General features: G+C 49.0%; 2 protein-coding genes across 10 annotated transcripts in view; one reads left to right on the top strand and one right to left on the bottom strand.

The window, feature by feature from the left end:
* TP53I11 (tumor protein p53 inducible protein 11) lies at positions 1-23,795 on the top strand. 3 transcript variants are annotated; one of them, XM_063158846.1, is made up of 7 exons: positions 1-106; positions 16,373-16,741; positions 17,287-17,345; positions 17,916-17,964; positions 18,396-18,492; positions 19,030-19,131; positions 20,047-23,795. In XM_063158846.1, the coding sequence occupies exons 2-7, from the start codon at positions 16,613-16,615 to the stop codon at positions 20,178-20,180; spliced, it is 570 nt and encodes a 189-aa protein (XP_063014916.1). In that variant the 5' UTR covers positions 1-106; positions 16,373-16,612; the 3' UTR covers positions 20,181-23,795. The 3 variants fall into 3 exon arrangements, with proteins under 3 accessions (XP_063014916.1, XP_063014918.1, XP_063014919.1); XM_063158848.1 differs by lacking the exon at positions 1-106 and adding an exon at positions 328-351; XM_063158849.1 differs by lacking the exon at positions 1-106 and adding an exon at positions 13,678-13,810.
* The window catches only part of TSPAN18 (tetraspanin 18), a 121,113-nt gene continuing 117,275 nt past the window's right edge, over positions 23,777-27,614 (bottom strand). For all 7 annotated transcript variants that reach the window (XM_063158843.1, XM_063158840.1, XM_063158839.1 and 4 more), the window contains one exon: positions 23,777-27,364. In XM_063158843.1, the coding sequence (XP_063014913.1) occupies positions 27,317-27,364 (48 nt within the window). In that variant the 3' untranslated portion in view covers positions 23,777-27,316. The remainder of the gene's footprint in view (positions 27,365-27,614) is intronic.

The raw sequence follows: 27,614 nt of genomic DNA, 5'->3' as shown, positions 1-27,614 counted from the left end.
CTGCGGGCTGCGCGGTGCCGCGGCCGCCCCCGGACCGCTCTGCCCATGGGGCAGCCGAGCCGAGCCCTCGGGACCGTCCCCCGCCGCCGGGACCTGCGCTAGGGCGGTGAGTGCTGTGCGCGTCCCCCCGCGCTGCGGACTTTCCCCGCCGCCCCTCGCGGTCCCGGGGAACGGCAGCGCGGACGCCGCCGCTGCGCCCCGCGGGAACCCGGCGCGGGCAGCCGGCCCCGCTGCCCCCTCGCTGTCAGCGCCGACGGGGGAGGGATGGATGGACCGACCGACGGACGGACAGGGGCTTAAGGAGAGGGATCAGCCCTTGTGCTGGCTGCGATGGGACCGTGCCCGCTCCGGGTAGGATGGGTGGAGGAGGAGGTGGTGGAGCGTTGTATCCTGGTGGGAGGGTGGCAGGTTGCTCCGAGCGTTGGAGGGACAGCAGCCGTGCCGAGGTGACGCGCAAGCGGTCCCTTGGCTTTGTGACGAGGGCTTTCCCTTGGCTGTTACTCGACTCAGCGGCAGGAGTCCGATGTCACTTCTTTCCTGGAAGTGCTCCGTTCTTTTCCGCCCATTCGGGAAGCGTCACCGGAGAACCACGGTCCCCAGATGAGTACTTCAGGTGCCTGAAAGGGGAGGCTGAGTCCTGGCCACTGCACAGGCTAGGGGGTCAGCCTCGGTGGCAGAGCGTTGCGTGGGGCTGGGATGAGGGAAGCTAGCTCAGCTGTGCTCCCCATGGGATGTAATCCGGTGGGTGTGCTGGGGAGCCCTGGCCGCAAGGAGGGCATGGCCATGGTGGACGGCGAGCTGCTTGGGGGGATGGAGGGAGAGGGCGAGGGGGCGGGAGCTGCGATGCGGGAGGGAGCCGGGACAGACCCCCGGCCATCGCAGAGGGGAAGGTGAGGAAATCCAGCTCTCAGCGGGCTCTGCATTCCCGCCAGAGCTTGCACATTCCTGCGTGCTGAGCGGTCTGCTGTGCCTCTTACGGGGTCTGGCTGTCCCATCTGGGCAGGTGCACTGCTTTGTCTAGAGCAGCAGCTATTAGGCTTCTCTGTTGAGTTCAGCTCCGACTGAGTAAGCCAGGCTGAACAAGAAGCAGCGCCTTATTCAGCACCTGCTCCTTGCCCTGCCTCAGCGCTGCTTGGAGTTGGAGTTCAGTGAGCCTTTTTCTTACCTGAGCAAGGAACCTGACCCTCTTGCAGCTGCCTGAGAATCAGGGCTGCTAATGATTAAATGGGTACCATTTAATCTCCTCGGTCTGCAAAGGCTGGGAGTTACAAATGCCAGCAGCAACCAAAGCCTTGTTGACATTAGGGTACCACGAGCACAGCTGAGCCATGAGAAACTACAGAGTATGCAAGAGCACTGGCTATTCTGGACTTGGCATAAATAACTTGTTCAGTAACTCTGTCTGCAGTAGAGCAGTCTGCTGAATAATGGCATTCAGGGCCTGTGGATGAGGAAAGTGATTTTTAAACAAATAAATGGTAGTTACAGTTCAAGCAGGGGAGTCTGCTCAGGGAGGAAATCTCCTAAGAAAGGTTTTGGCAAAACCCCAAAATAAACAAGGTCTTAAGGCTCAGCATGAAAGCACCTCAGCTAGCCCTAGCCTTGTCTCAGCTAGGTTGCATAAATATGCACCTGATGAGTGCACAGCAGAGTGTGAGGGACACCATGAACCTGTGGTGTCCTGGTGCCCTCAGCAGTGAGGGGCTGGATACTGATGGCAGCTGAGAAAAGGGGGGACTTGGTTGCTTTAGTATATGTGTGTTCTTGTTCTTCAACTGCAGAGCAGAGTAAGGTGAAGGAAGATCTTCCCTGGGTAGGTGGTTGTCCCAGCCAGGAGGCTGAGAAGGTGAGTTCTGCTCTACAGCCTCAAGAGAAGTTGGTCCTTTCTGCTTGTGGGCCTGTAGTTTTTATTGTAGTAGTAGTTTTATAGAGGTTTTATTGTTAAGATATGAACAGAAGAGCATCTCCAGAGATGCACAGCAAGGTGAGGCTTGGGGTGGCCATTGATCTCTTGGAGAACAAGCCACAGACATGCCCTCCCCTGAGGTTTTCAGTCCATTTGGAGCTGCTTGGAAGCTGGGGTGTGATCCAAAGGGAAATGTTTTCCTATTGTTCTCACTGAGCATTGAGTGCTGAAGCGTGCAAAATACCAGGAGTACATCTGCAGCTGGTGTTCACTTGTCCTGCAGCTCTCTGAAGGTCACCATGTTGAATAGTAGGGGCTGGGAGGGATGGTACCGCAGGCTGGTTACAAATATCACTTTGAGCTGTTTGGATCATGAAATGTTCTGTGCGAAGGGTGTGCTTGGTCCTCACCCAGTAAGCCCCCAAATTTCTAGTGAAAACTGCTAAATGGCATTGGAAGACAAAGTGTGCATCCCTCTGACGCAGGCAGGACTGGCTGCCTTCCCACCGGGCTGCCCAGGAGGCTGCGGGTTGACCTGGGTGGAGCTGTGCATGAGGTGGGGGTGTCTCTCTTCTTAGTGCTACGTTTTTGGCTACAAGCTTTCCCTTGGCACAGGATAAAAGCACACGTGAACCAGAAAGATGTTGAGATTGTTTATGTTTGACTTCTGGCCTGGTGCCAGAGGGAATGGCTTGGTGACCTTGGCACTATTGGGACATTATTTATAGAGCGTAGATCTTCTGGGTTTTGTATTTTTGATCTAGGAATGTGAAAATAAGTCTTGGGAGGAAAGGACTCAATGCTGGCCACAAAATACATTTGGATTTTTTCCAGAGCAGGAAAAATAACACTTAAGAGGCGACCAGGTGTTCCCTGTTCACATTGCTTTCTGCCTTCCCTTGGAAAATATGGGTTTGGTGCTGTCCTGGAGATTGCAAGCTAGCATGAGTTCACTCCATGTTCGAAAAGCTCTTGTTCAAGATGCTAAAAGGTGTTAAAAAAGAAATTCAGCTATAACCAAAGACACTCTTGAGAGTTTGCAAATGATAAATGACTCTCTGGCCTTCTTGGCCTTCTTCTATTTGTGAAGTTGTGTCATCTGCAAGGCTTAGTGCATCTCCATGTGTTTCAGTGCCCAACTGTGGTGCTGGTTAGTGTGGCTGACCCCGGATGACAGATGGACAAAAAGAGGCTTGGATGTGCACAGGGTTTTACTGGAAGGCCCACCACAGTGCTGGCCCCCCAGCTCTGCCTCCGAGGCCTCTGGTGAAACCCCAGCAGCAAACTTTCCTTCTGGTTTTTACAATGTGCATAAGTCTCTCATCCTCATTCTGAGCAGTGGGTATATGCTCCAATTACCTCAATCTGTAAATGTCTTTTTATCCCTCTGTACGCAAAGTAAGATCTTACTGAGCATATCTGTGCTCTAGTTTTGATGGGGAAGCCCTTGATTAGGCTGTACCTGACTCATTTATACCAGACTTTGGTTGGACCCTTATCCAGCTCATCTTACAGGGCAAAATCAAGGACCAATGTCTGTAAGAAAGCTCTGCTCCAGATTTAAACTGACTGCTGCTGTCATTTTAGGGAGGAGAGGTCCATCACCAAAACAGGGAAATTATCAAAACCATTGTAGTTGGGTCTAGTGCTGAAGGTTGAGCAGCTTTTGCTGATGTTGGTGGTCAGAAATTATGTGCTCATTTTTCTGAATCTATGGGGCCAAAATTAGAAGCCTAAGCATAGGGACTGGTAGCTGGCTCCATTGATGCAGAGTTTCCTAGATGTTTTTGTTAGGGATTTGGATTAACATAATTTAAGTCAAAGGCACAGAGGAGAGCATGGGGAGAAAAGCAGTTAGGAATAATAAATCCGCGGTTTGCTAGTCCGGTCTCCTGAGGAGTGGCATTATAGGATAAGTTGGTGTAGCGGGAGATGCACACAGGGGAGTGTCAGATAACACTGGCCACCTAATTATTTATTTGAAGGGGTTCTGTATTTTAGAGGGAGATTAGTGTGCGGTCCCCTCTGCAGCTGCCTGCTGCTGCAAACCAGAGAGGGAGGAATCCCTCCTTTTGGTGCTAAAATTAGGCAGCAGCACTTTGACTACGTGGCCCAGAGGGGCAGGTGCAGGCAGAGCAGCACACAAAGGCTTGCAACCCTCTTGTTTTTAGCTGTATCCTGCCTGGGTTGAGAGAGTAAACAGTTTGAGTCTGTGTCAGCAGCCAAAAAAGAGACCTGCAGAGAAAACCCACAAGTCTTCAGGAAACTCCATGGGTGACTCAGATGGTGTTTTCGTCTGAGTACCTGTTCATTCAGTAACCCATGATGGCAGCAGAAGCACTTTTTGTAGTGGTGCCACCTTATGACTGAAACACAAACCTCTGGTGTTGGATGCTTGTGGTCATATAAAGACTTGAGAAGCTCTTTCAGCCAGCAGATGTTGTTCCAGGAATTCCACTGCTGAGCCCTAAAATAATCCCAGCCCTTGCTGGTTGCTGCAGTTTCTTTCTGGGCTTCCAGCTAGGGCTGCTGTAGATGTAGATAGATGTGACAAAGAGCAGACAGTTTCCCAAGGACATCTGTGCTTCCAGTCCTTCCTGACAGCCAAGAAGGTGCCTATAGTTCAGCCTTCCTGGCTGTCTGCCCCTGTCTTGCTGTGTGTGGCATGCACCCAGCCAGGCAGCAGCCTCACTAGTGCCCTATACTGTGTAGCTGCAAAGATGTGTGAGAGATGTGTGGGCCATGCTGGAGCACAGCCTGGCTGCAGACACTCTGCCATGTCTTAGGAGTCCTCAGGAAGCCCTGTGTTGTGGAAATGGAGGGCTGTATTGCCAGTCTTAGCCAAAGCTCCAGGAAGCAGGCTATTTTCTGAAGAACAAGATATCTTGAAGGTCCATGGGTTTAAGTCCCTCTTAGTCTTTCTGTTGGACATTTAATTTTAGCTGCCTGGCATGCCATTCACAGTAGATGTTTGGCATATTGCAAGTAGGCATAAAAATGAGCTGCCTCCTTGTAGAGGGAGAGGGACACTCAAAAACCACAATACTGAATCCAGGGGAGCTGGGTGGTATCGGCTTTTCCCTAACATTTTCTTTGTGGCCTAGGAAGAAAAGTTTATGTAGAAGCTGCTCAATAGCAATAAAGAGCATCCAAACATTACTCCACAGAAAGCAGAAATCTACCAGGAGTCAAAGGTTGCAGTGAACAGGACCACAGAATTTAGACCATCGGTCTGTGTTTTCCCAGGTTGTTTTCATGGTGAAGTGAGAGTAAAATTTAGTTGACTTTATTATCAGCATTGCTGGTGGAGTCTCTGTAAGTGCTAACCAGAGATCTGGTGTGCTTCTGAACAGCAGGCACCTATGGTGCATCCTTCCACCCTCCTGCCCAACTGGTCTGCCCAGTGCAACTGCTCCTTGGGGTATTCTTGCCTTGTCTGCTGGCAAAAACCCATCAGGAACTCTTCCAATCCCTTCCATAAACTGTGACAACGTCCACTGTTTAAATCTCTGGACAAGCAGGATGCATTGAGGGTTGATGGATGAAGGAATAATAAAGCAGTTGAGCTTATCCCCTCCAGCCAGTTTATTCCCTGCATCACATCACCATGCAAACCAAGTGCCTGTCATTAGTCAAAGGACATGTGGGAGAAGAGGCCAACCTGAAACTCCCAGAGCCCTGGCTGCATGGAAATGACATTACAAGGGAAGGTGTTGACTAAAACCTGACACTTCTATGTCATGAGCTCTTCTATACACAAGCACAGTAGCAAAGCACTGTATGTGTATAAACACACACACACAGTCCTGATGGATGATCCTGATATTACTGGAACTTGTTGTATCCAAGTGTCTGAGACTTAAAACTGAAAAAGAAGGGAAGGTCCTTAAACAACCTTTGATAGTAGAGAAGGGACATCTGGCAATGCTGTGTTTTCCATGGTTACTTGAGACCTTGATTTGTCAGCACTGATGCTGCTATCATTTGGCTGCCTGAATCTCTCTTGCCTCCTTTTCCCTGGGGGTAGAAGAATCAAACAAAAGTAGGGAGAAGAACTAGTCAGTACTACCTTTAACATTTTTTTCCTAAGACTTCTCTTGCATGTGCCAGGCAAGATGGAGAGAGAGCTCCTGCAGGACCTCTCAGTTCTCAAGATATCCTTTGTCACCCAGACTGTTCATGCCACATAATGGTGTCTACCCCTTTGCCTCCTCTCTGCTATGAAAAGAGAAATCTTGCTTTAGTTCCTTAGGCTGATGTGGGTCCTTCGTGACTGTGACTATAGGACATAGCATCTGCATGCCCGTTTTGGCATGTTGTTGTCCAGCTTTTTCATAATCCCAAAGTGTGGCTCCATGCTGTAAGATGGGCAAAAGTCATACAGGGTTTGCCTAGGATCAGGTAGTGAAAAGTTCTCTGCAAGGATCTTGATCTTGTCCATCCATATAAAAGCAATCAAAAGCTAGTCTTGCTCATCATCCGGGCTCTTCCTGTGGTATATGGAAAGAGGTGAACCATTGCAGGAGATGGTGCATCTTGTCCTAGAACGGACATCTCTGGGAGTTGGCGCACCCTGCCTATTTCCGAGGGAGCCTAAAAGACGGAGGTGAGAAGATGCACAGATTCAGGTTATAGTTGATGCTTCCAAATTTCATTCTCTCCACCCATGAAGTGCTTTTACTCTGGGCTGGGGGCACATTGACTCTGCGTGTGCTCTGCACAGTGCACATACACTGGTCTTTTGCGGAAGCTGGAGAACCTGTCATGCATCAGAGACATTGTCTCTTTCAATCTCCTTTATATGAGTCCTTTTTTCTGATGAAAGCTTTCTAAAGGGTACTTGTGTGCTGAATAGCCATTGTTGATAATGCACGATATGAAATCCAAAAGGAAGGCTCAGATTAAATGTCACGCACTTCACAGTCGGGAATTCAAAGAGCCTTGTTGATCTGTGCATAATTGGGGGCTTGGCAGCTCATGCATAAACAAACACGTGCACATCCACATACATGGCTGCATGCAGTTTTCCCCTGAATCAGCAGCACATAAAAGCAAAGTCGGACGGGTGAGTTCCAGAGGGGTGGGTGTTGTGTTTGTGGGGAAAACCTGTGAGTTCTTCAAGCTTCTGACTTGAGAACCACACTGGCAAATAAAGTCACTTGTTGTTAGTGTGGTGGGCTTCCTTCCTGTGTGCAGCTCTCTGCTGAGCTGTGGCTGCTTTGATTTTCGGCATCTGGCTTTAATGTGATCACGAGAATCTTCTGAGAGTTTCTGGTGTGTGTGAAGGCAGTATCCACGTGAGGTTCACCCCAAGCTTTCCACGGTGCTTTCTCCCACCAGCAGTGAATGAAGACAGAAAGAAAAAATCAATTTCATGCTAAACTGGTTGTTAGTCAGGCCAGGAAGGGCATTTCTGCTTCTGACGTGTTGTGTGTAATGAACCAAGTGCTGCTCAGGAGTCCACAGAGCAGGCTGAGGTGTCACGACCTGGCACTGGTGGGGTACAGTGGCTGGGCTCTTGTTTTAAGATGTCTCACCTGTTGTACATGAGCTGTATGATCTGTGGCAGATTTACTTTTCATATGCATCTGGGAAAACTAAGCTCTCAGCGGTTTAATGACCCAGTCTTGATTTTTATGAAAGGAGCACCAGTACTGCCAAACCTATAATCTAATAGTTTGGCTTTCAGGCTTCCTATTCTGCATGCTGTAGTTCTGTTCCTAAAAACAGCTGGTTTCACTTTCAAGTGCCTCACTGCAGGATAGGGGGATACTTGTGGCTCCTCCTCGTTCTGAGGGATGCTGTGGAACAGTGCTCCACAGACATGTCCCTGTGCACCACGTGTTCCCCCTCTAGTGGGTTGCTAGAAGTTTCTTTCAAGTTGTTTCACCACCAACTTGTGAATTAGCAGAGCTTGTGCTAGCTCTGGCAGCAGCTATTTAGAAGTTTTCCTCTTCTAAATCTGTCCTCCTAGCTTCTGTTTGCCCAACATGGGGAATTTTGCATCTGACATTTTTAGCAGTAACCTGTTGCTATAGAAACTGCTGAGGTGTCAGAGGGAGATTTTTGCCAAGTTGGGATAGGCTACCAAGTAGTTGAAGTATGTGTTTTGTTGGGAGGCCTTCTCCATCATGTTTTTGCTAAGCAACTCCTTGAGCCTGTCTGCATGTCTGGGTTTATTTAATGCCTAAGGAGCCATGAGGGAGCAATAAACCCAGTGTTCTAATCATGTGAATGAACAGGAAATGTTGGCAGATTATTTAGGGGAGATGTGAGAAGGTGTTCCCAGGCTGCAGTGATGGGTCCAAGTAATGTGTAGTTGGTAGTCCAGGGCTGAGAGGTCTCAGGTGGTATCAGTCTTTAGGGCAGTAAATGGTTGACCTAGAAGCAGGAGTTGAGACTCTAGATGACATCTCCCAGGAAAGAGTCTGGGACAAGCTGCTTCTCTCACCTTTGAGACCAAAATACAGGTGAATGCCAACATTACATGGTTGGTCTGTTACTCTGTATTCTCTTTACTAACCAGACAAGAGATTGTGCAGTGGGACTCAAAGTAAGTCCATACAAATCAACCCATGTCTCTTATTTGTGTGTATATATAACATATATACATATGGTCATGTACAAATACATATATTTATATGTGTATATATGTACATTTATATTTGCTTTATTAATATATAACATATTGTTTATGAACTAAATGTATTTATATAAATAGTAAACTTTTATTATTTTATCCAGGATGCAGATGTAACCATGTGTATGGGAAATGCTCTGTAACAGGGCTGTTAACAACTCATCTGTTGACTAATAGTTGCTTGGGCCATTTCATATCAGGCCAGATCTACAGAACTTCTGTGTCATGGAAGGAAACTACTGCTTGTACAATGAGAGGTGTGAGTCCCTATGTGCCTGGGACTCAGGAAATATCCTGACTAGACCAAAAGGCAATCTTCCTGATAAATGCAAATTTATTCGTCTGCCCTTTTTCCTCCCTATTGTGTTTGCCTAGACTGCACATCTGGTCATATCATGACAGACTATGGAGAGGAGAAGCTCTTTGTTTTCTACACAAATGGAATAAAATAATCTGATGCTGTTGGGGTGTCCTGCAGGAGTTGTTCTCAGGCTGGGGTTGCAAACTGGTCCATGAAACTGGTTGGGAATCTGCTTTTGTGGTTATGGAGCGGAACAGGCTCATTTCATCTTCCATTTCATGGCTGTAGACATGTTGAGAGTGTATAAATCACAGTGGTTGCATTGTGCTGAGTAAGTTCCCAGATTGCAGATAGAGAACTAATATTGCTGGAGGTGTAGATTATTGTCTTTGGGGAGGGAATTCATTGAAAATGGCTTTGAAATCACTATTTCAGTGACAGTATACAGATGGATGTTGTGCCTGTATGTGGCTCAGGGAACTTAATGTCCCAAATTGTAATTTCTTAACAATTTTCTTTTGTGTTCTGGAAAAGGACAGAGGTGCAGGGAATTGTTGAGAATAAAGAGCATTGGCTTCCCAGAGCATTTATGAAAGTCTCTTGTCAGGTGCTTGGGGGCACAGTAGAAAGAAAATTTGGGGAGGTCTGAGGTGGTCAGGAAAAGAAGTGCCAAGAAGCTCCATGTTACTGTGAAGGTTCAGTATCCAGTGGTGTTGTGGATAAGCACAGTGTGTGTGGGCTCCTCCCTGCTCCTCCCAGTGTCTTTCCATAGAGTTCCTTTGAGCCTCTGCTATACCTCAGATGCAAGGCAGAGGAGATGAAATGCAGTTGCATCACAGTTTCTGTAAAACTGACTTGTATTACCCTGTTTGGTTGAAGGGCTTTCCTAGCTTTTTAAGCTGCTCTTTTTCAGTAGCAAGGGTTGATTTACTTGGGTGGGTTGGGGTTTTTTTTGTGTGTGTGTGTTTCTGTGTGTATGCATATGGGTTTTATTTTTCCTTCTAATGTTTCCCTGTAGAAATCGTCTGCAGGACAGATGGCCTCTTAAGCTTCTGGGGCTGTCTCTCACAAACACCTGTCTAAGGCAGCTGGGAATCAAAGAGGAATTCTCCTCTTTTAATGCCTTTAAAGAAAAACAGTACCCGATCCTAATACGTCCTACTTCCCCATCTCTCTCTCCATCCTCCCAGCTTCCTGGGAAACTTAACTGCTTGGTTGTGGCCATCTGTTGAGATAACAAGGGGCTGGGTGGGGACGTGGCAGGCAGAGCCTTTGGGGAGAGCAAGGGCAGCTTTGAGGTGATGGATTGCTGTGGCTGGCTGGGCTGAGAGCCTCGGTGGCAGAGAGAGGATGATGCAGGGGGTGGACTTTTATGTAAGTAAGACAGATGAGAGCTGCTGAAGCAGCTGTTGTACACCGTTGTGCTTGTACCTTGAATCCTTTGTATTTGCAGCCAAAACACCTCAGCAGCCAGGGATGGGCTGCTTGAGAAGGCAGGGTGGCGTGGCCAGGCTTGCATGTGGGGTGTGAGTGCACGTGTGTGGTAGCTGAAGAGTGAAGTCTGTTTGTCCCCTGTGGCAGCAGCCCCCTGAGTGCATACAGAGGGGCCACGGTGGGGCCAGGTGTCCAGCTGGGCACCCGTGGGGAGCCTGAGCAATGCAGCCTGTCACAGGCTGCCCTGCCAGCTGCTGTGAGAGGCAGACAAGCATTTCTCCCCTGAGGTGCTGCCCAGGCTTGCATGGAGGGGTCAGCGAGTTGCTGCAGGTGGTGCTTGGCAGGCCAGCAGGAGAGAGGTTGCTGTGTTTAATTATAGTTCCCATCTGAGAAACTGGTAGAGCAACAGAGCTTTTTTATCCTGTTCAGGGGAACTGAGCACTTTACAGGTTTTGATTGCTGTATAACACATCCTGAGACACAGATAGAAACTTTCCCGTGCTCTCTGTAAAAGGAAATTTGAAACCTGTGGGCAATAAAATCCCGGAGATGGGCCGTACCTCCCAGGTGCTGTGGGATATAGCCAATAGTGGTTCTTCTTGGGGCAGGATGTTTGTACAGCCCCAGGGAGCTTGGGGGCAGGAGCTGCTGCACCCAGGGGCTGCAGAGGAACAGTGTGCAGGAGGGTGCAGGGGCTGAGCCTGCTTGGGCTAAAGCAACTCTGGAGCAGACAGAGGAGAGGATGCTTGGAAAAGGCTGAGCAGACTTTGGATGTCCTTTTTTGCATGAAGTGGTGACTGAGTAAACAACGCAAGTTAATTCTTTCCTCCCCAGCAGGCTGCAGAGGGCTCCTTGTCCGCTGTTGAGGGGTGATGCTGGCCATATCCTTTAGGTCTAAGGTTGCCAGAGCTGCTGTGGTGCCACTGCCTTGCAAGTGAAGGCTTCGTGGTCACAGGCAGCTCTGCACCTCTCACAAACAGCTTTGGAAAGCCCATCCAATGGTGTCTGGCCATGAGACGTGCTCAGCCTGAAGGCTGAGCTTTAGATCTGCCTGAGGCTCTTGGTGCATTGCAGATGATTTGGGAGATGGTCTGGAGGCACCAGTGAAGATGTCGTTTGACCTCAGGATCTTACTTTGCATTTTCATAATTTAGGGGCAGGGAATCTACTGCCCAGGCTTGTGGGTATTCCCTAGGGATGACAGTCTCCCTGTGCCTTTTAGAGTTGCTTGAGGAAGCAGCTCCCTGTGCCTTTTAGAGTTGTTTAAGGGGCTGTGGCAGGGCTGGGGATGAGCCTCTGTTAAGACATGCTTCCTGCTGGTATTGCAAAGAGCCTTCTGTGCTGAAAGGGCTGGTGTTTATGTGGGAACAGAGTCCTGTGCACCTGGCTTGTTACAGGTGAGAAATCTGAAGTCTCCCTGTTGCTTAGGGGTACAGACTGTGCCAGACAGAGCGGGAGCAGCCGCCGCATTCTGCTGCTGTGGTGGCTGAGTGCTAATTGTTTTTACTGCCTGAGCGTCAGGTTATTTTTGGCTTGATCAAGTTTAATTCCCAGCCGGCTGGCAGTAGAGAGGTTCTAATAGTCTAAATCTCCACGCTTGATAGAAATCTAGGCAGGGAGCTGGTTTGGTCACTGTGGGTTTGGGATGTGCAGTTGCAGAAATACAGGATGAAAATAGCTATATTTTGGTAGTTACATGGGACATGGGTAGTTCTGGCTCAGGGTCTGCTGCGCCACGGGCTTCCAGGGGAAACTCTTGCTAGGCCATTTAGATAGGATGCACAAAGATGTTTTGTGACTCTCAGGTGTGGTTTTGGGTTAGACACAGAGAATTTACCTCATGCCTCAGGATTTCAGAGTCCTGAAGTGTCTGAGGTTGTTTATGAACACATTTTAAGAACATAAAAGTGAGCAGACTGAACCTTCGTGTGTGGTGGGAAAAAAGGAGTCTTGGGTCCCATGGGATTAGGCAACAGTGTTGTGTTTGCAAGGTACTTGATAGGTCTGTGGATCCTGTCCTTAATCCACCTGTGTTTCCACTGCCTCTCCTCTTTACTGTGAGCATGTGTTTGAGCCCAGGCTTTCTCGACAGCTCTGTGGCTGATGAGGTACGGGGTCCAGAGCAGCTGCTGTGGACCTGGTACTGTCCTCAGCAGCAGACACAGAACTGACACAGCCTGCAGGGACACCAGAAGAGCTGGACAAATCCATTACAGCTGCTGGGCCCTTGCAAGAGAAATGCTGTGGGTGTCAGCCCATTTATGAGGGCTGGTACAGCACAGTGACCATGGTGGATGCCCCTCTCATATGCACATCTCCTTGTACTGCTGCAGTGCTGGGGAACTCCCCTGGGCTCTGCCAGATTGCTCCCAGAGAACTCCAGTGTTGGAAAGGGACACTGCCTCTTCTTCCTACTTAGTATTAGTATGGTTCTCAGCCTGTGCTCTGTAGAAGATGGCGAGGCAAGTGTAGGCATAGCAAGTGCCCTGTTGGGCTTGACATCCACATCCAGTGCAGACATCCACTGCACCCTCTTGGATAATTCTTGGGCATAACAAATCAAAGCAGACTCAAGATGTTGAGTTGTCTTGGACATACTGACTTGGGAACTCTAAAACCGGAGAGCAAGAATCCTCTCCCTGGCCTGAACGTGATGGAGCTGAACAGACTGTGTCCAACTGATATGTATAAACATTTCATGGTCCCAGCTTGGCTCTAGTTTCATAGTCTCTTCCTCTGCCTGCAGACTGGAAGTGCCATCAAACCCTTGGAGTGAGGAGTTCTGTAGTGCCACCTCTTTAATTCAAGCACCACTGCTTTGTCAGGTAAAAGGCTGCACTGTGGATGACAGTACCATCCAGCTTAGCAGTGGGCAGCATCCCTGCTCTGAGGGCCCTGGGGAGCCATGTCCTCGCAGGCAGGCAGCTTACACCCACGAGCAGTCGGGCTCTGGCTGGCAGGAGCTGTAGGCAGTGAGCTCTGGGTGCTGCTGGAGCAGGGTCTGGCTCTGCAGCGTGCGGTGGGCGCGCAGCCCTGGCTGCTGCAGCACCGTGGCATGTGCAGTTGAGTCTCCTCTCTCCCACGCTGCGGAGCTTGCCTCTCCAGACGCTGGGAGGGAAGCGGAGACGTTGGGGGAAGAGCTGTGGAGGTGGGAGAGATTGAGCTATCGTTGGTGTGGCACCAGTGAGGTTTCTTTGCACCACTAAGCAGTAGCTATCAAAATTGAATGCAGTATGCTAAACAGCTGAGCAAGAGAGCTGACACTGAAAGGAGCCTGCAAAGAAAAGAGATCTAGGAAGAAAAAACCCTCTTTCAGCTGCACATAAGCACTGCCCATCACAGAGAGCTGTGGCAGGGAGTAGGAATTGCCTGTTTATGGTGGCTGATCTGCACAGTCCCTGGGATGCTTGGAAAAAGGATTAAGGAGGAGAGACTCGAAGGAGAAAGAGGAGGTGGAGGTTTCCCTTTGCAAACTCACAGGCTAATAGAAACGATCCTCTAAACTGTCAGTGTGTCAGGATACATTAATGTAAGTATAATGTTTTCAAATCCTCAGCATCTTCTCTCTGAATGTCACTGAATTAGCACTAATTGCATTCATTAGCTCATTAGCCATTAATATTCAGCATCCGTTAGGCTGGCTCTGTCTCTGGACCAGGGGGTAATGAGATGTGGGACTGGCTGCGGGGCCGTGCCTTAGCTGTGCTGTAGGAGTGTGGCTTTATGCACCAGATTGTTTTATTGGCATTTGTGTCTGGCCTATGTTGTCCCAGCTCTTGGCCAGTGGCTTACCACAAATTAGTGGAAACTCTTAATGGGAGAGCAGTGTTAATGATGATGTGGATAAATTTCCACCAACTCCTGCCCTGAAAGCAACTGGCGAGACAAATTATGAAGGCAAATTTTGATCTTTTGGCCTTGAGCCAGTTGCTAAACCGCCTCTGTAACCACAAAGCTATTCAGTGCAGTCTTCATTGGTGAGTCATGGAGTCCCACCTTTCTTTGCTTCTTGGTCTCAGGAGAAATTATCTATTACATTTTTTTTCTTCCTTTTTCTCTTTTTTTTTCTTCCTTCCTTTTTTCTTTTTTTTTTTTTTTTTCCCTTTCCCTTTTCCTTTCCCTTACCCTTTCCTTCCTTTTTTACCCCCCTTCCCATCTTCCCTTCCTCTGGCATTTCTGATCATTAGGTCAGAGCAGGAGTAGTGGCCATCAAGCTTCCCCTAGCAAGAAACCAGGAAAGATCCAGAAGTACCAGGATGGCATGGCCAGCACACTCAGCACCCCAAGTCCTATCAAGACCAGCAAGCTTCAGGTCTATTATCCCTGAGGGGAGCCAGTAGGATGTTCCTGCTTGGGCCCTCTGCCAGACTTTCCCCCTAACTTCAGAGATATGGGATGGCCTCAGAGTGAGAGAGAGGAGCATTCACCACAAGACTGTTGCTTCACGATTGGAATGGATGGCTTTGATCAGAAAATGCTGGGCTAGAAATACCACAGCAACATGTCTCCTCTGGTTTCAGCACTTCTGGTGGGAAACCACCCAGCATCCAGCCTTGTTAGTCAGGAGCAGCCAGGAGCAGAAAAAATTGCAAAAACTGTAGCTAGTTAAAGATGTTGAGCTTTTCTTTTAGACACATCACTCTGGCTTTGGCCTGGATTTTGTGTGCAGATTATCTAGATTTGAATACACACAATTTATTGTGACAGTTTAGGTTGGCAAACCCCAGACATAATAAATCTTTCAAACTTTTCTACTGTCAGTTACCATTTGAGTTTCCTGCCTTGTGCTCAAAGGTAGGCCTGAGTATATGGCTTCTACCTTCCTCCTGTGGCGGTGTTTTCCACTGTTCCAATTCTGAAATATTTCCAGATCCTGACTGCTGCATCTGGCTTCGTGCTGCCTTTCCAGGAACCTGGGCTTAGTTATTCCGTGGAATAAGAGCAAAAACCCACGACCGAACAAGCCCTGCTACAATCCAAAAGAAGTACCTCCAAAGCACTGGGTAGCTCAACTGGCTCACTGAAAAGCATTTTGCCTGGTCTGCTGAAAGGATCTTATCAAACCCTTGGTCATGGGACTCACCTTTTGCACTATCCCAGCAAGACCTCTTAACTTTGCCTTAAAGAAAGAGTGACGTTGGGCACTTGCAGACAGGACTGGCTGTTCTTGTCTGAACAACCACGGGGAAGGGTTTTCCTTTGAGAGGGAAATCCCTCGCAAGGCACTGGCACAACATTTGCATGCACAGTGCCAAAATAATTGTACTCATTTTATTACTCTCCAAAGACTTGTGAAATCTTTAGACATCAGCATAAATTGTCTCCTCCTGGGGCAGCTCTGGGAAGGCTCAGCTGGGGCATGAGCCCTACACTTGGCTTGGGCTGGATTAGCTGTGCTTGGTGCCTGGGGGAAATTTCTGTGGGTCTCTGGAAGGGCCAAGTGGCAAACAGAAAAAAGCGTTTGTGTTCAGCTGAGCCAAGATAAAATGATGACAAATTGGAAGAAAAGGCTTTCTGAACTGAGGGTTTCCAGGGTTTTATGTTTGTGGGATGAGACAGTGATTTCATGGGACTCAATACCTGTAGCTTTACACACATGTCAGGGCAGAAGTTATCTTTTTCAAGTCTCGTTGCCTGTATTTACTTATCCCAGATAGTATTTGTCATTTCTAATTTCCATAATTTCCCTGAAAGCAAAGTGAGAATCTTCACGGAAAATCATGCCTCCGGCTTCTTCTGCTCAGGGGCTAATATGTTGTTCTCGCACAGCCTGGGGGCTGCAGCATGTGAGTGGGGGGACACACAAATAAGTAACTGATACTTGTTTGGGGTTTGACCTGAAATGGCAGCTGAAGAATGTGATGTATTGAATGGGAAAAGGAAAAAGGCCAAGAATTACTTAATGATTTTAATTCCCCTAGTCTGAGACACACTTAATTCCCCTAATCTGAAAAACAGCAAAGAGGTTCTATTGGGCACTGCCTCATGCTGGGATAGACAAGATTATGGTTTGTAGGTCAAAAGCATTTCTAACTAAATGTCCATGCTGAAGCCACTCTGCTCTGAGCTTTTCTTTCCCCTCCCATGGCAGATCCCGGAGACAGCAGGATCATTCTGAGATGAGCCACCTGTAACTGGGGCCGGCCTTGTTGCCAAGGCTCCCTGCCCCGCGAGGATGAGGAGCCATCTGCCGGCCTAACAGGAAGACCTTGTGGCGGCGGTTGTTTTATTTTCCCCAAACATCGTGAAATTTCATGTGACAGCGGAGCCGCTTCCTGCAGCCTCCCTGTGCCCCCTGGCAGCCGAGGGCTGGTGGGGCAGGGCCAGCACCATGGCGGCGAAGCAGCCCCCGCCGCTGATGAAGAAGCACAGCCAGACCGACCTGGTGAGCAGGCTGAAGACCCGCAAAATCCTGGGCGTCGGCGGGGAGGATGATGACGGCGAGGTCCATCGCTCAAAGGTGAGGCCAGCAGAGAGGGAAGCCCGTGTGCAGTAATGGTGGAAAAGGGACCTTCTGCTGGGCAAACCAGGGTTTGCCCATCCGTGTGGTTTGGGGTAGTTATAGCCAGGCATTGTGAGCATGTTCACATGAACATGAGCAGCTCTGGGCAGCATGCACATGACAGCAGGACAGATACTGTTACACCCTGAGGGCTCTGCTTGAGCCTGTGCTCCATCAGGATGGGACATGCAGGTTATGTGTGTGAGAAGTCAGTTCCTCTCTTCCATAGGTAAGAGGAAACAGGAGCTGGTGTTGACCTTTTCCCAGCTGAATGCTGCAGGTAGCTGATCCCAGTAGGGGAGTAGTAGAGGCTGCAGCTCCTCATGTAAATCAAGGTGGGCGTTGGGACAAACAAGTCACAGCTGAATCCTTTGTCCTCCTCCTCTTTCCAGCCTTCGAGATAAACTCCCACATGGGATTAGATACATGATTTTGGGCTGCTGAGTACTGCCTAAAGACTGGGGAAGGATCTGCTTAGCTTGTGCCTTTCATTTCAATTTCAGATTAGCCAAGTATTGGGAAATGAAATCAAGTTTGCAGTCCGGGAACCACTAGGACTCAGGTAAGGTACTGATCACCTTGGAGCTGGGTCATCTGAGGCCCCTTGGCCACAGCATTCCTGCTAGCTCTGGTTTAAGACACCAACTCTGCTGCTGTGCCAGCATCACTGCTCCCTGCAGGAGCTTCTTGCAAGCTGTGGAACCAGACCAGCTCTGCATTCTTCTCCCCATTAATTAGCCTGAGACCCTCAAGTTCTTGTCTCATTGCATGTGCAGAGAACTACAAGGGTTGTGTTGGGCTGAAGGAGCTCCTGTTCTACTGTGTGACAGTGGTGTGTCCTGTGGGGACCCTGCTCTGCAACATCCTCTTGGCAGGGTCACTTCTCTTCTTTGCTTGGGTGAGGGGGAGTATGGTCTGTCTCACTAGCAGGGCTGGTCTGCATGTTGAGGCTGGAGCTAGTGGGATGTGCAAAGCTGAGTCCTTCCATGGGAGGTTTCTGGCTGTCTTGCTTGTGCATGGGGGAAGGATAAAGGCTGATGAATGAGCAGGCAGCTAGAAATGCTTTGTGAAGTATGAGTGATGGGGTCATCTCCAAGCTCATGTTGGGTCCTCTGTCTTCCCTCTCATGCAGGGTCTGGCAGCTTGTTTCCGCCGTCATGTTTTCCGGGGTTGCTGTCATGGTGAGTGAGGGACGTGGTCCTGGCAAGAACCAGCTCCTGACTGCTAAAGGGGTGCCCCAGCAGGGCCCTTCAGTCCCTGGCATTTCTGTTCCTCCCCTGCCTCCAGCAGCTCCTACCACTTTCTCCTGCGAGGCCTTTGCCCTCGCTGTGTCTCAGTAATGGGCTTTGCCGACAGTGTCCTTGACAGTTTGTTCCCATTGAGAGTCTGTTTTCATTAGCAGGGCCCATAAACCAAGGAATGGCAGCCTTGGTCACAAAAACCAGCCATGCAGCCGATAGCTGACATGGTGATATTTTTGCGCCTCCTTAATTGCCAGTTTCCTGGCCAGTGGCTCCAATCCCACAAGGGCCTGATGCTGGAGGCTGCTGCCCAAGAGGACATGTTTTGGCGGCCAGTTCAGGTTGCTGAGCTTCTCTCTCGCCTCTGCCAGGCCCTCGCTTTCCCTGACCAGCTCTTCGATGCCATCTTTGAGGAGGAATCGGTGAGCAGCAAGACTCCCATCCGGCTCTATGGAGGAGCCCTCCTCAGTGAGTGCCGTACTGGGATGCTGCTGCCCCACAGAGTAAGGGGACAGGTGGCCAAAACGGCAGCAGGGGACAAAGTCCGTGCCCAGCCAGACACCTGCTGCAGCTGGAGAGCAGAACATCTGCTGTTAGCAAAGAAATTGCTGAGGGGTATTTTGAAAAGCTTGGCTACTGCTGCTTTTTCCTAGCGGGGATTCAGGCGTGCTGCAGGTAGGGTAAGAAGGGCTGTGCCTGCTCCGAATCCCTGGGGAATCACCCCGTGTACCCCAGCAAAGGGAGTCTGCAGGGGCCCCGGGGAGGGGCGCTGGGCCGCGGCTGGGGCTCCGTGGGAGCGGCAGGGGACGTGGGAAGGCGGCGGCGTCCCGGGAAGGGCTCAGGAGAAGGGGGCGAAAGACAAGGAGGCGCGGGGAGCCGGAGATGCGGTGTGGGAAGGGAAAGGGGCCCGAACCGCGTCCTGCAGCGGCACCGCGCGGGGCGGGCGGGAAGCGCGGCCTGGCCGCTGTCCCGGCCCTCGGGCAGCGCGCCCCGCTGTGCCCGCAGGCATCGCGCTCATCATGTGGAACGCCCTGTACACCGCCGAGAAGGCCATCATCCGCTGGAGCCTGCTGGCCGAGGCCTGCTACTTCGCCGTGCAGTTCCTCGGTGAGTGCCTGCGGGTCGGTCGGGACGAGGAGGAAGGTGTGAAGACTGCGTGATGGGAAGCGGGATCCACGGTGGGCAGGGCCGTGGTGGAGCATGTTCCCTGCCAGCTGCTTGCCTCTTTTCTCCTCCATGGAATAGCCTCTGCCCTGAGCTGCTCCTTGAACATCACCCTCTGACAATTCATTAATTTTTCTCCCTGCAAATGTCCTGGGCTTCATACCAACACAAGTCATTACTGGAGCAGGCTGCCTAGATGCAGGGTCTAACAAGAAAAGGTTTTGGCAACCTACACTAAAAAGGGGGATGTTTAGTGTTACCCAAACAGAGCATAGCATTTAACTTGTTTCTAGGGAGCTTATCTATATTTAACAATGGAGGGAGTTCTTGTGTGTGTGTCGGTAGCTCAGTGTGTAGCTGGTTTAGATGCAAGCTATGTGTTGGTGGCCAGAAAAGAGAGGTGTTCAATACAGGCAATGTGTGTGGACTGTGCATATTTTGTAGATTCTCCTAAAGTTGAGAAATGTTTATCAGCACTGAAGCATTCAAGCCACAAAGCAAACTCAGGAGGATGTGACTCCCAGATTAATGCCTGAGCACAATGGAAACTCACATCTGCTTGAGTGACTGTTTCAGGCTGCCTGAATGTGGGGCTGCCTTGAAAGCAGGGTTTCTGTAAGGGAGAGCTCTGGGGTCCATGGCAAGCCTCAAGGCTGTGACAAGAAGCCAGTGAAGAGTCTCTGCTGTGGGTTCACTGTGTATGTGAACGAGCCTGTGCTGAAAGCTCCTGCACTTGCAAGGCTCAGCAGTTCCTGCCAAAGCTCTGCATTAGAGGGCAGCAGAAAACAGCATTGTGCATTTGTCTCCTTTTGGTTTTGCATCACCAACCTCTGCCTTGTCTCTCTCCTTCTTCTCTAGTTACCACTGTCTCCCTGGTTGAGAGTAGCCGGATAGCCACAGGTGCCGTGCTCCTCCTGGTCAGCCGAGCCCTCTTCATCCTCATCAGCATTTATTATTATTACCAAGTTGGACGTCGTCCCAAGAAAGTCTAGCTCCTGGGCTTTTTTGTTATGGGAAAGGTGGGAGGGGGGAGTTTGTGTCGGTAATTTTGCATTATAATTTTTTAATTTTTTTTTTTTTTTGTTAGTCCCTTTTGGTTCTAAAGGAGTTTCTTTCTTTACCGGCATGAATCAGTGTGTAACCCAGTGCTGGTGGCATTGCCAGGTGAAATGGGGGAGCAACATCAGTGGGACCCCCCCCAGCCCCTCTGCAGGAGGTGAGGAACAGTGGGGAGGAAGGCTCAGGGAAGTGTGTGGGCCTGGCAGGCTCAGGGAAAAAAGCCAGTTTTCTAGGGGCACTGGCTGATGGGATCACAGGCTCTGAACCCACTGGAACAAAGCACAAAATAAGGCCAGCATATTGGAACCAAATCCCTGAGGAGACAGGGCAGTAAGACAACCTACAAAGGAACCGGCTACTCTACTTGGTAAGCCTTGCACCTCCCCTGGTTTATAGCCCTTTCCCCTTTTAGCAAGTACTGACTGTCCAGGTAGCCAGGAGCTGGATGGGGTCAAGTTCAGTGCTTTGCAAACAGCTCTTCTTTCCTCTCTGCCAGAGGTGCATTTTTGTGTAGTTCATAGTTTTGCACCAGATGCTGTGTAGGGCTTGGCAGGAGATAGAGCAAAAGAAGAGGGAGAACCCTCGTTGTTCCCTCTGCAGGGACAGCACTGGGAACGGTGGAGCAACTTGAATTACAAGATGTGAGAAGTGAAGTAAGCTATTGGAAATAGCCCATTGAGCACAAAGACATCCCCTCATTTGGGGTGTTTCATGAAGTTTCTAGGCTGGGGTCCTGTCCCCTTCGCCCCAGAACACTTCCTACAGTTGAAGCTTTACTGATGGTAGTAGCAGTGGTGGGTGTGCAGTAGCTTTATCTGATGCTTTAGTTGAGCAGGAGCTGGAGTGCTGTTGTGGTTAGCACTGGTAAGAGCAGAGGACTGTAGCAGTAAGAGCATCTGCACAGATGCTTGGGTCAGTGAATAGCCTCTAGATATGGGCTCTGGCTGTGGGAGATGGTGTTCCAACTCTGCTAATATCTGCATCACATCTCTTCTGACCCTGAGAAGAGAGGACCAAAGTTTGTAGCATTAAGATATTTAATATTTAACTGAGATGAAGAACAGCAAGGAGCAGAGTGTATGATGGCAAGGACAGACTGAATGTGCTTTAGTACTCACTAGCCAATTTCTCCAACATCTCCTGGGCTTAACAGCATTGCCTGCCCTGCTTCCTAGTGCTTTCCTTGTGGATTATCCCTGTCCACAGCTTGAGGCAGCATTTTTTATTCTCCATGGGACTAAAGCCAGAAGGTCTGTGTACAGGATATGGACTTGTTACTCATGCACTACTGTTGACTGAATCAAAGCACGCCCTGGAATATAGCTGATGTTCCAAAATCCCAGTAGAAAGATTTCTACACAAACAGGACTGCTTGTGTGAACAGCAGTCCTCAAGCCACTGGTAAGACTGGGATCTACAGCTATTGCTGTTTAATATCTTAGTAGAGTTAGAAGAAGGTAGTGGGTAGTTTTTGTATGTTGTGTTAGTGCTTTTGGCATTTAGAAGCAGCTGCATAAGCTTGGGACACTGTGTGCATTGTACTTACTGGCCATGCAAAATGTCTGTCACATAAGAATATTGGAAATTGTTAAATCAGGAAACATCACAATTGTAACTTAGTTTTTTGCTTAATAAGTAAATCAAAGGGAGAGGCAACATCCAACAGCAGGCTAAATTCTGGAGCCTCACAACAATAGACGCTTGTCAAGCTGCTTTCAGCACATCCAAAAATGATACTGAGCAACTAAAACTTTTAATTAAGAGGAGTGTTCCTGTTCACATGGAAGAATTGGGGTCTAAGAGGCAAACCTTTCCCTGTGAGGCAGATAATGGTCAAATGCAGGCTGGAGAGGATCAGAAATTAGACCAAGTGGAGCAGCGTGCAGGAGCTGGAGCATGGCATGCTGTGGCTGTTGCTCTCCCCCTGTGCATCACCTGCATGGGCAGCTGCAGTGGCCTCAGTGTGGCACTTTGGCTGTAGTTGTGGGTATAGGTACGTGAAGCTTGATTCTTTGTGTTTTGGGGTGTCACATGAATGTATACACAGATTGATGGTTGGTTTTGGGGGGGGTGGGAAATTATCTTTCTAGGACAGACAAGTAGAACCTACCACAGCAAAAAAAGCAGTCTTACAGGAGAAGAAATTGGGAGGTCTTCTTCATGCTGCCTCCCATCTGTGTTGGCCACAGGTCCCATGAACTTAGTTATGACTCGGGTCTGATTACTCTACCTTAAAATGTCATCCCGTAGGTGAGAGAAATGAGTTACTGCACTATGTGAGAGCAGTACTCCAAGGACTTCTTGATGGTTAGATCAGGTAGGAGGGTGGGGGAAGCAGTTACAGGTCTCCAGGGTAGCTTTAAATAAGGTGAGATTAGATTAGATTTCTCTGGTTTCCTGATTAGCAGCTGCTTCTGCAAAACTTGTAACAATCGGCGACTTCTAGGTTTGCTGGTCAGTGTTTTTTTTTTTGCTCTACCATAGAGCAATGCCTGGGGGAGTGGTCACTTAAAAGATTTCATGCTACTTGGTACCTAGTCCTGAAAGTGGAGACATGTAGTTGTTTTGATGCTTCTTTCTCCATCTTGCTATAAGTGGACCATATAGAAAATGCAGAGCTCTACACCTCCTCTACAACTAAGCTCTGGTTCCTGGCACGTCCATTCTCAGCAGCAAGGAGCTGCAGGAGAAACATTGCCAGGCCCTCTGGAGGAGGTGAGTGTGTATCAGGTGAGGCCAGGGAGGGAGTTGCTCAGGGTGGTGTGAGGATGGAGGCCAGGCAGAGCACTGCCAGAAACCAGCTGCACCTGGTTGTCTTCACTCTTCACTGTTGTGGGTGGGGAGAAAGGGAGGAGGATGCCACACCTTTGTGCAGAACTGTGTCCCCAAGGATGGAAGTGCTGACATCACAGCTGCAGGTGGCAGTTCAGAACATAATTTGGGATCAAAAAGCCTGAGGTGTCGCTTCAGGCTCGGCTACTGATCTGCTGGCAAAAAAACTCCATCTCCAGAGGCCTCAGCTTCCTTATCTGTTACATTGTGAGAGAGCTTTGGACCGATGTCATCTCCCAAGGGAGACTGCAGTTGAACTTCCTGCATTTGTACAATGCTGTGCAGGACTGGGGGTCTGTTCCCCAGAGAATTGTGCTCCAAGCAGGCACAGGCCAGGACTTAAAGCTGACCCCCTTTCTCTGCCAGGGATGGACCCAAACCATTGCATTCACAGAGCCCTCACTTTGGAGGGTGAAGAAAACTCATCGTTCACATAACTCCCTACATCATCTTATTTGCATCTAACCAATATCTGGCAAACTGGAGCTGGTGACATAGGAGAGGCTCTGTCTGTCCTAAGCTGGCCTCTTTTCTGGTCAAGGGTTTTTACTTGGGAGGGTGTGGGTGGGGAGTGGTGGTGCAGGGGATGGGACACTTCAATTTATACCTCATTTTAGCTGCTGTACCTGAGTTTATTTCTCCTCTGGTAAGAAAGTGACTGTACTTAACACCAAGCAAATAGTGAAAATTAAAGCTGTTTCACTTCACTGTCACAATATCTTTCTTTTATTTTTTGGGTTTTTTTTTTTAAGAAATGCACACAGAAACCGTGCAGAGAGTGCTTCAGGCTTGTGTTCTGGTTTATATTACCAAAAAAACTTTCCTTTCAATATAAAAAAGGATTACAGTAGGGAATACAGGATAAATTAGCTCCACTATCTAATAAAAAGAACATTTACATTTTTTTAAAATATATTTCAAACATTATTTCACACGCAGCCCTTTTCCCAGGCATTTGTGATAGTCATTGGAGCATTAAATAGCAACCAGGAGGCAGGGATGCTGAGAGGGGCTGGGGGCTGGCCCAGGCTGGTCTCTGCTAATCCCTCCAAGGTGCTTGGGCCGTGGTCACAGTGCTACAGCAAAGGAGACAGCAGCTCCTTCTGCTCTCCAGCCTGCCCAGAGTTCTCCAGCCAGCAGTCACTTCAGCTTGAGCCCCTGGCCCCAAAACACTCACCAGAGCTGTAAAAACAAATACAAAAATACAACTGCTTCTCCTGCCTACAGTTCTGAAAACTACTGTACCACAGAGGGGACAGCCACAAAACCAAGGGACAAAACCAACAAATTTACATGCAGTGGGGAGTCTGCTTTCTGGGCTTGCTTGTTCATTAAGTTCCCCCAAGGAAATTCCTTCTGCCTGTTACCAACTGCTAAAGATCCTCTCAGACTTGCACATATCTTTAGAGCTATCTCCATTTCTTGTTTGGAATTGCTGCCTGGCCTTTTGAGCTGTGTTCCCAGTGGCACGTGAGCCAGCCTGCAGAGAGGGTTTTAAGTCTTCACACAGCAAAGAGCAGTGGGGGATCAAAAAAGGTAGAAGAGGAGAAACAGCTGTGCACAGCCCAGAATAACAGATGAAGAAGAGATCCTTTTGAAGATACAGGGGACTACCATTAGGGAGAGAGGGAAAGCAAGAAAGCTAAAAACAGACAAAGCAATGAGTACAGAATTAGGAAAGCCAAAGAGAAACAAGCCAGCCAAGATCATACTTCAGGCATGTGTGTATGCAGTACTTAGTGCTCTGGCTGCTTTGGTCTGGTTCCCCTATCTCTAACAGGTTTTTTTCCCCATGCCACTGGTGGCAGAAAAGGCTTTTAGGCTTTTTTCCCCTTCAGCCACCCACCATGCACAAATGAGGATAATTTGCCAGCCAGGCCCTGACCTGAGAACTCTACATAATAAACTGATGGGAAAGGAAGAAACTGGAGACTGGGGGAGGCAGTTCTGCTTCTTTCAATCACCTCCAGCCAAATTACCAACTCTGCTGACAGTTTTGTTCCTTCCCTGGGAATTGCTGTCCCAGAACAGTCACTGACACCAGCTCCTGAGGCAGAAGGAGAACAGATAAGCTTGCTTTCTGCTCAGCCCATTCCCTACAAGACTGGTAGATGGAACAGATTTTTCTTATCTTAAGTGCAGCACCTGCTGTCCAGGACAAATACTGCTGGGTTTTGGCTAACAAAACTGTTTTTCTTTATTAAACAACAGACCAGAGATTAATGCTAAAATGCCTCATTACAAGGAGGTCCAGAGGGAAATAGTTCTGAACATATTTCCAGAAGATTTAATGCAACATCTGACGCTGCTCAGCAGCCCTGGCAACATATTTTGTTGCTGGAATATGCTGACTGCAGCATGGGGAGGCTGCAGCTCTACCTGCCCAGCCCTCTCTTGCCATTGAATAAATTGTTCTCAAATGAAGCTTGGAAAAGCTCCTAATGCCTCCTTCCTGTTCCCTAGTATCCTGATTCCCCAACCTAGATACTTAGCCATAATCTTTGTCTATTGTGGCCCCAGCTTTCTGCTGCTTTCCTTCCTTGCCTGTAGTCTGTGCAGTGCCACTGGGAGAGCTCAAAGGACACAGCCTCAGGGGTATAAGGCAACAGCCAGAGGATGAACGTGCTGCTGCTGCAAAACCTGGGCACCAAGTTTAATGCTCTGCTCCTTCCTTGCCAGAGATTACGGCTTTCCAAGGAGCTGGTTTGAGCCTATATAAAAGTGCTCCCATAATCTGAGCCTATAAAATTTGTAAAAATTTTGTAAATCTAAACAAGAAACCACATCCCCTTCTGTCATTCCCCAGTAAAATGAGTTTGGGGTCAGGGAGTAAGTGACCAGATGAACAATTAAGGCAGCAGGGATTGATGATTCCAGATGAGAAACTAGTCACCTATGCAAATCAATATCCACAGCCACAGCAGCAGCTGGAGCAGTGTGGTTGCACACAGGGTGTTCTTGGATCATTCCTGGGGTCTCAGTAGCTCCAGCTTAATCTCTGACCAAGGTCCAGTCCCAGCCATCTTTCTCAGGTTCACTTCCAAATGATTGAGCAGGTGACTTGTTAGTTAAATACCAAACTATCTCAAGGGAGGAAACACTATCAACTAAAACAATTCTGACTTGATTACTTTCATCATGAGCCCATGGGAGAATCTCTGGGGAAATTCTCTGACCAGAAATGATTCCACCAGACTGGTCCAGGAAACCAGCATGGGAGTGGTTGACAAACTTCAGCCTCTTCAATCCAGCACCGTGTCTGGACCTCTCCTTAAGGCTGGAAAAACATGCAGAAACCACTGCAAATATTTATGCTAACAGAGCACCACAAACCATTTTTTTGCAAGTATCAGAGGAAAGGCAAAGGCTGACAAGATTTAAACAGTATATCCTCCCTTCTCAGGAAGGCAGCAGTATCAATGATGCTTGACCAGAGCCATTTTTTCCCCAGGAGATGGGAACACAGCAGGGAACCATTTGGTCTCTTTCACAACAGTGAACAATAAATCTTAGTAAAAACAGAAAGGTAGGCACCAAACTCTTGACCCTCAGCCAGCCTTAGCTGAGTCCCATTGTTAAGTTAGATCACGTTGCTCCTGCTTGGAGTTCCAGAGAAAAGCCAGCCTCACTGAAGTGCTTGATATCTCTGACAAGTTTCACACGACAGGGGCAACGCTTCCACTGAAGAATGAGTGTTCTCATCCTGTGGCTGGGAATTAAAGCCAGAATCTTGCAGATGTTGACTACACCTGCTTAGACAAGCCACCACTGCTTGTTTCAAACCCACCTGGACAGTCAAGGCCAACCTGTTGCCTTATGCAGCCCCTTCATGTCTGTTCTTGGGTCCTTTGTTGCCTAAAGCACGATGAAGTGGTGAATGTAGGCTCAGCCTGGTGTGAGAGGCAGCTGTGCTCCTCCTCCCTCACCCCCACCAGCTCCATCCGTCTCTAGTGCAATCGGCGGCTCTGGGCTCCTGCTCCACGGTTGCTGTGGGTGGCTCTGGGCAAGGGTCCGGTGTACAGTGTAGTGCACATCACCTCAAAGTTCCAGCCCCTGAAGTACAATCCTTTTGGTCATTCATATATTACAACCCTCTTTTTTTCTTTTTATTTTTTTTTATCCCTGTCCCATTTTGTTAAAAAAAATAAAGTTTTTTTTGGGCGTTTTCAGGTTTTGTTTCTTCAGATTTTCCTTCTTTCTTCTGAGCATGTGGGGAACGCGGTTGTTCATGGGCCACTTACTGGATCCCTCGAAAGAGACACATAGCAAAGATCATGGCAAACAGCTGGGAAGAAGAGAGCAAAAACAAAATAGAGAACCATAAATGTCAGCTGCATCTTCCGTAAGATCAGCAAAGCCCTCGCTGGCCCTGGGACCACCCCCATTGCTTCCTCCTACCCAGCAGTCAGTGATGCAGAGAGGGGGACCCATACCACCCACAGGAGGCGGTGGCAAAACTCCTCTGCCCCCCAAACTGTTAGTGGCTACAGCAGCAGCCTGACTTCATTCCCAAACTGCCCTTGGTGCCACAGGGG

Source organism: Melospiza melodia, chromosome 6 (genome assembly GCF_035770615.1).
Source record: "Melospiza melodia melodia isolate bMelMel2 chromosome 6, bMelMel2.pri, whole genome shotgun sequence".
NCBI lineage: Eukaryota > Metazoa > Chordata > Aves > Passeriformes > Passerellidae > Melospiza > Melospiza melodia.
The sequence above is the reverse complement of the archived record's forward strand: the minus strand, read 5'-3'. Positions and strand labels throughout refer to the sequence as shown.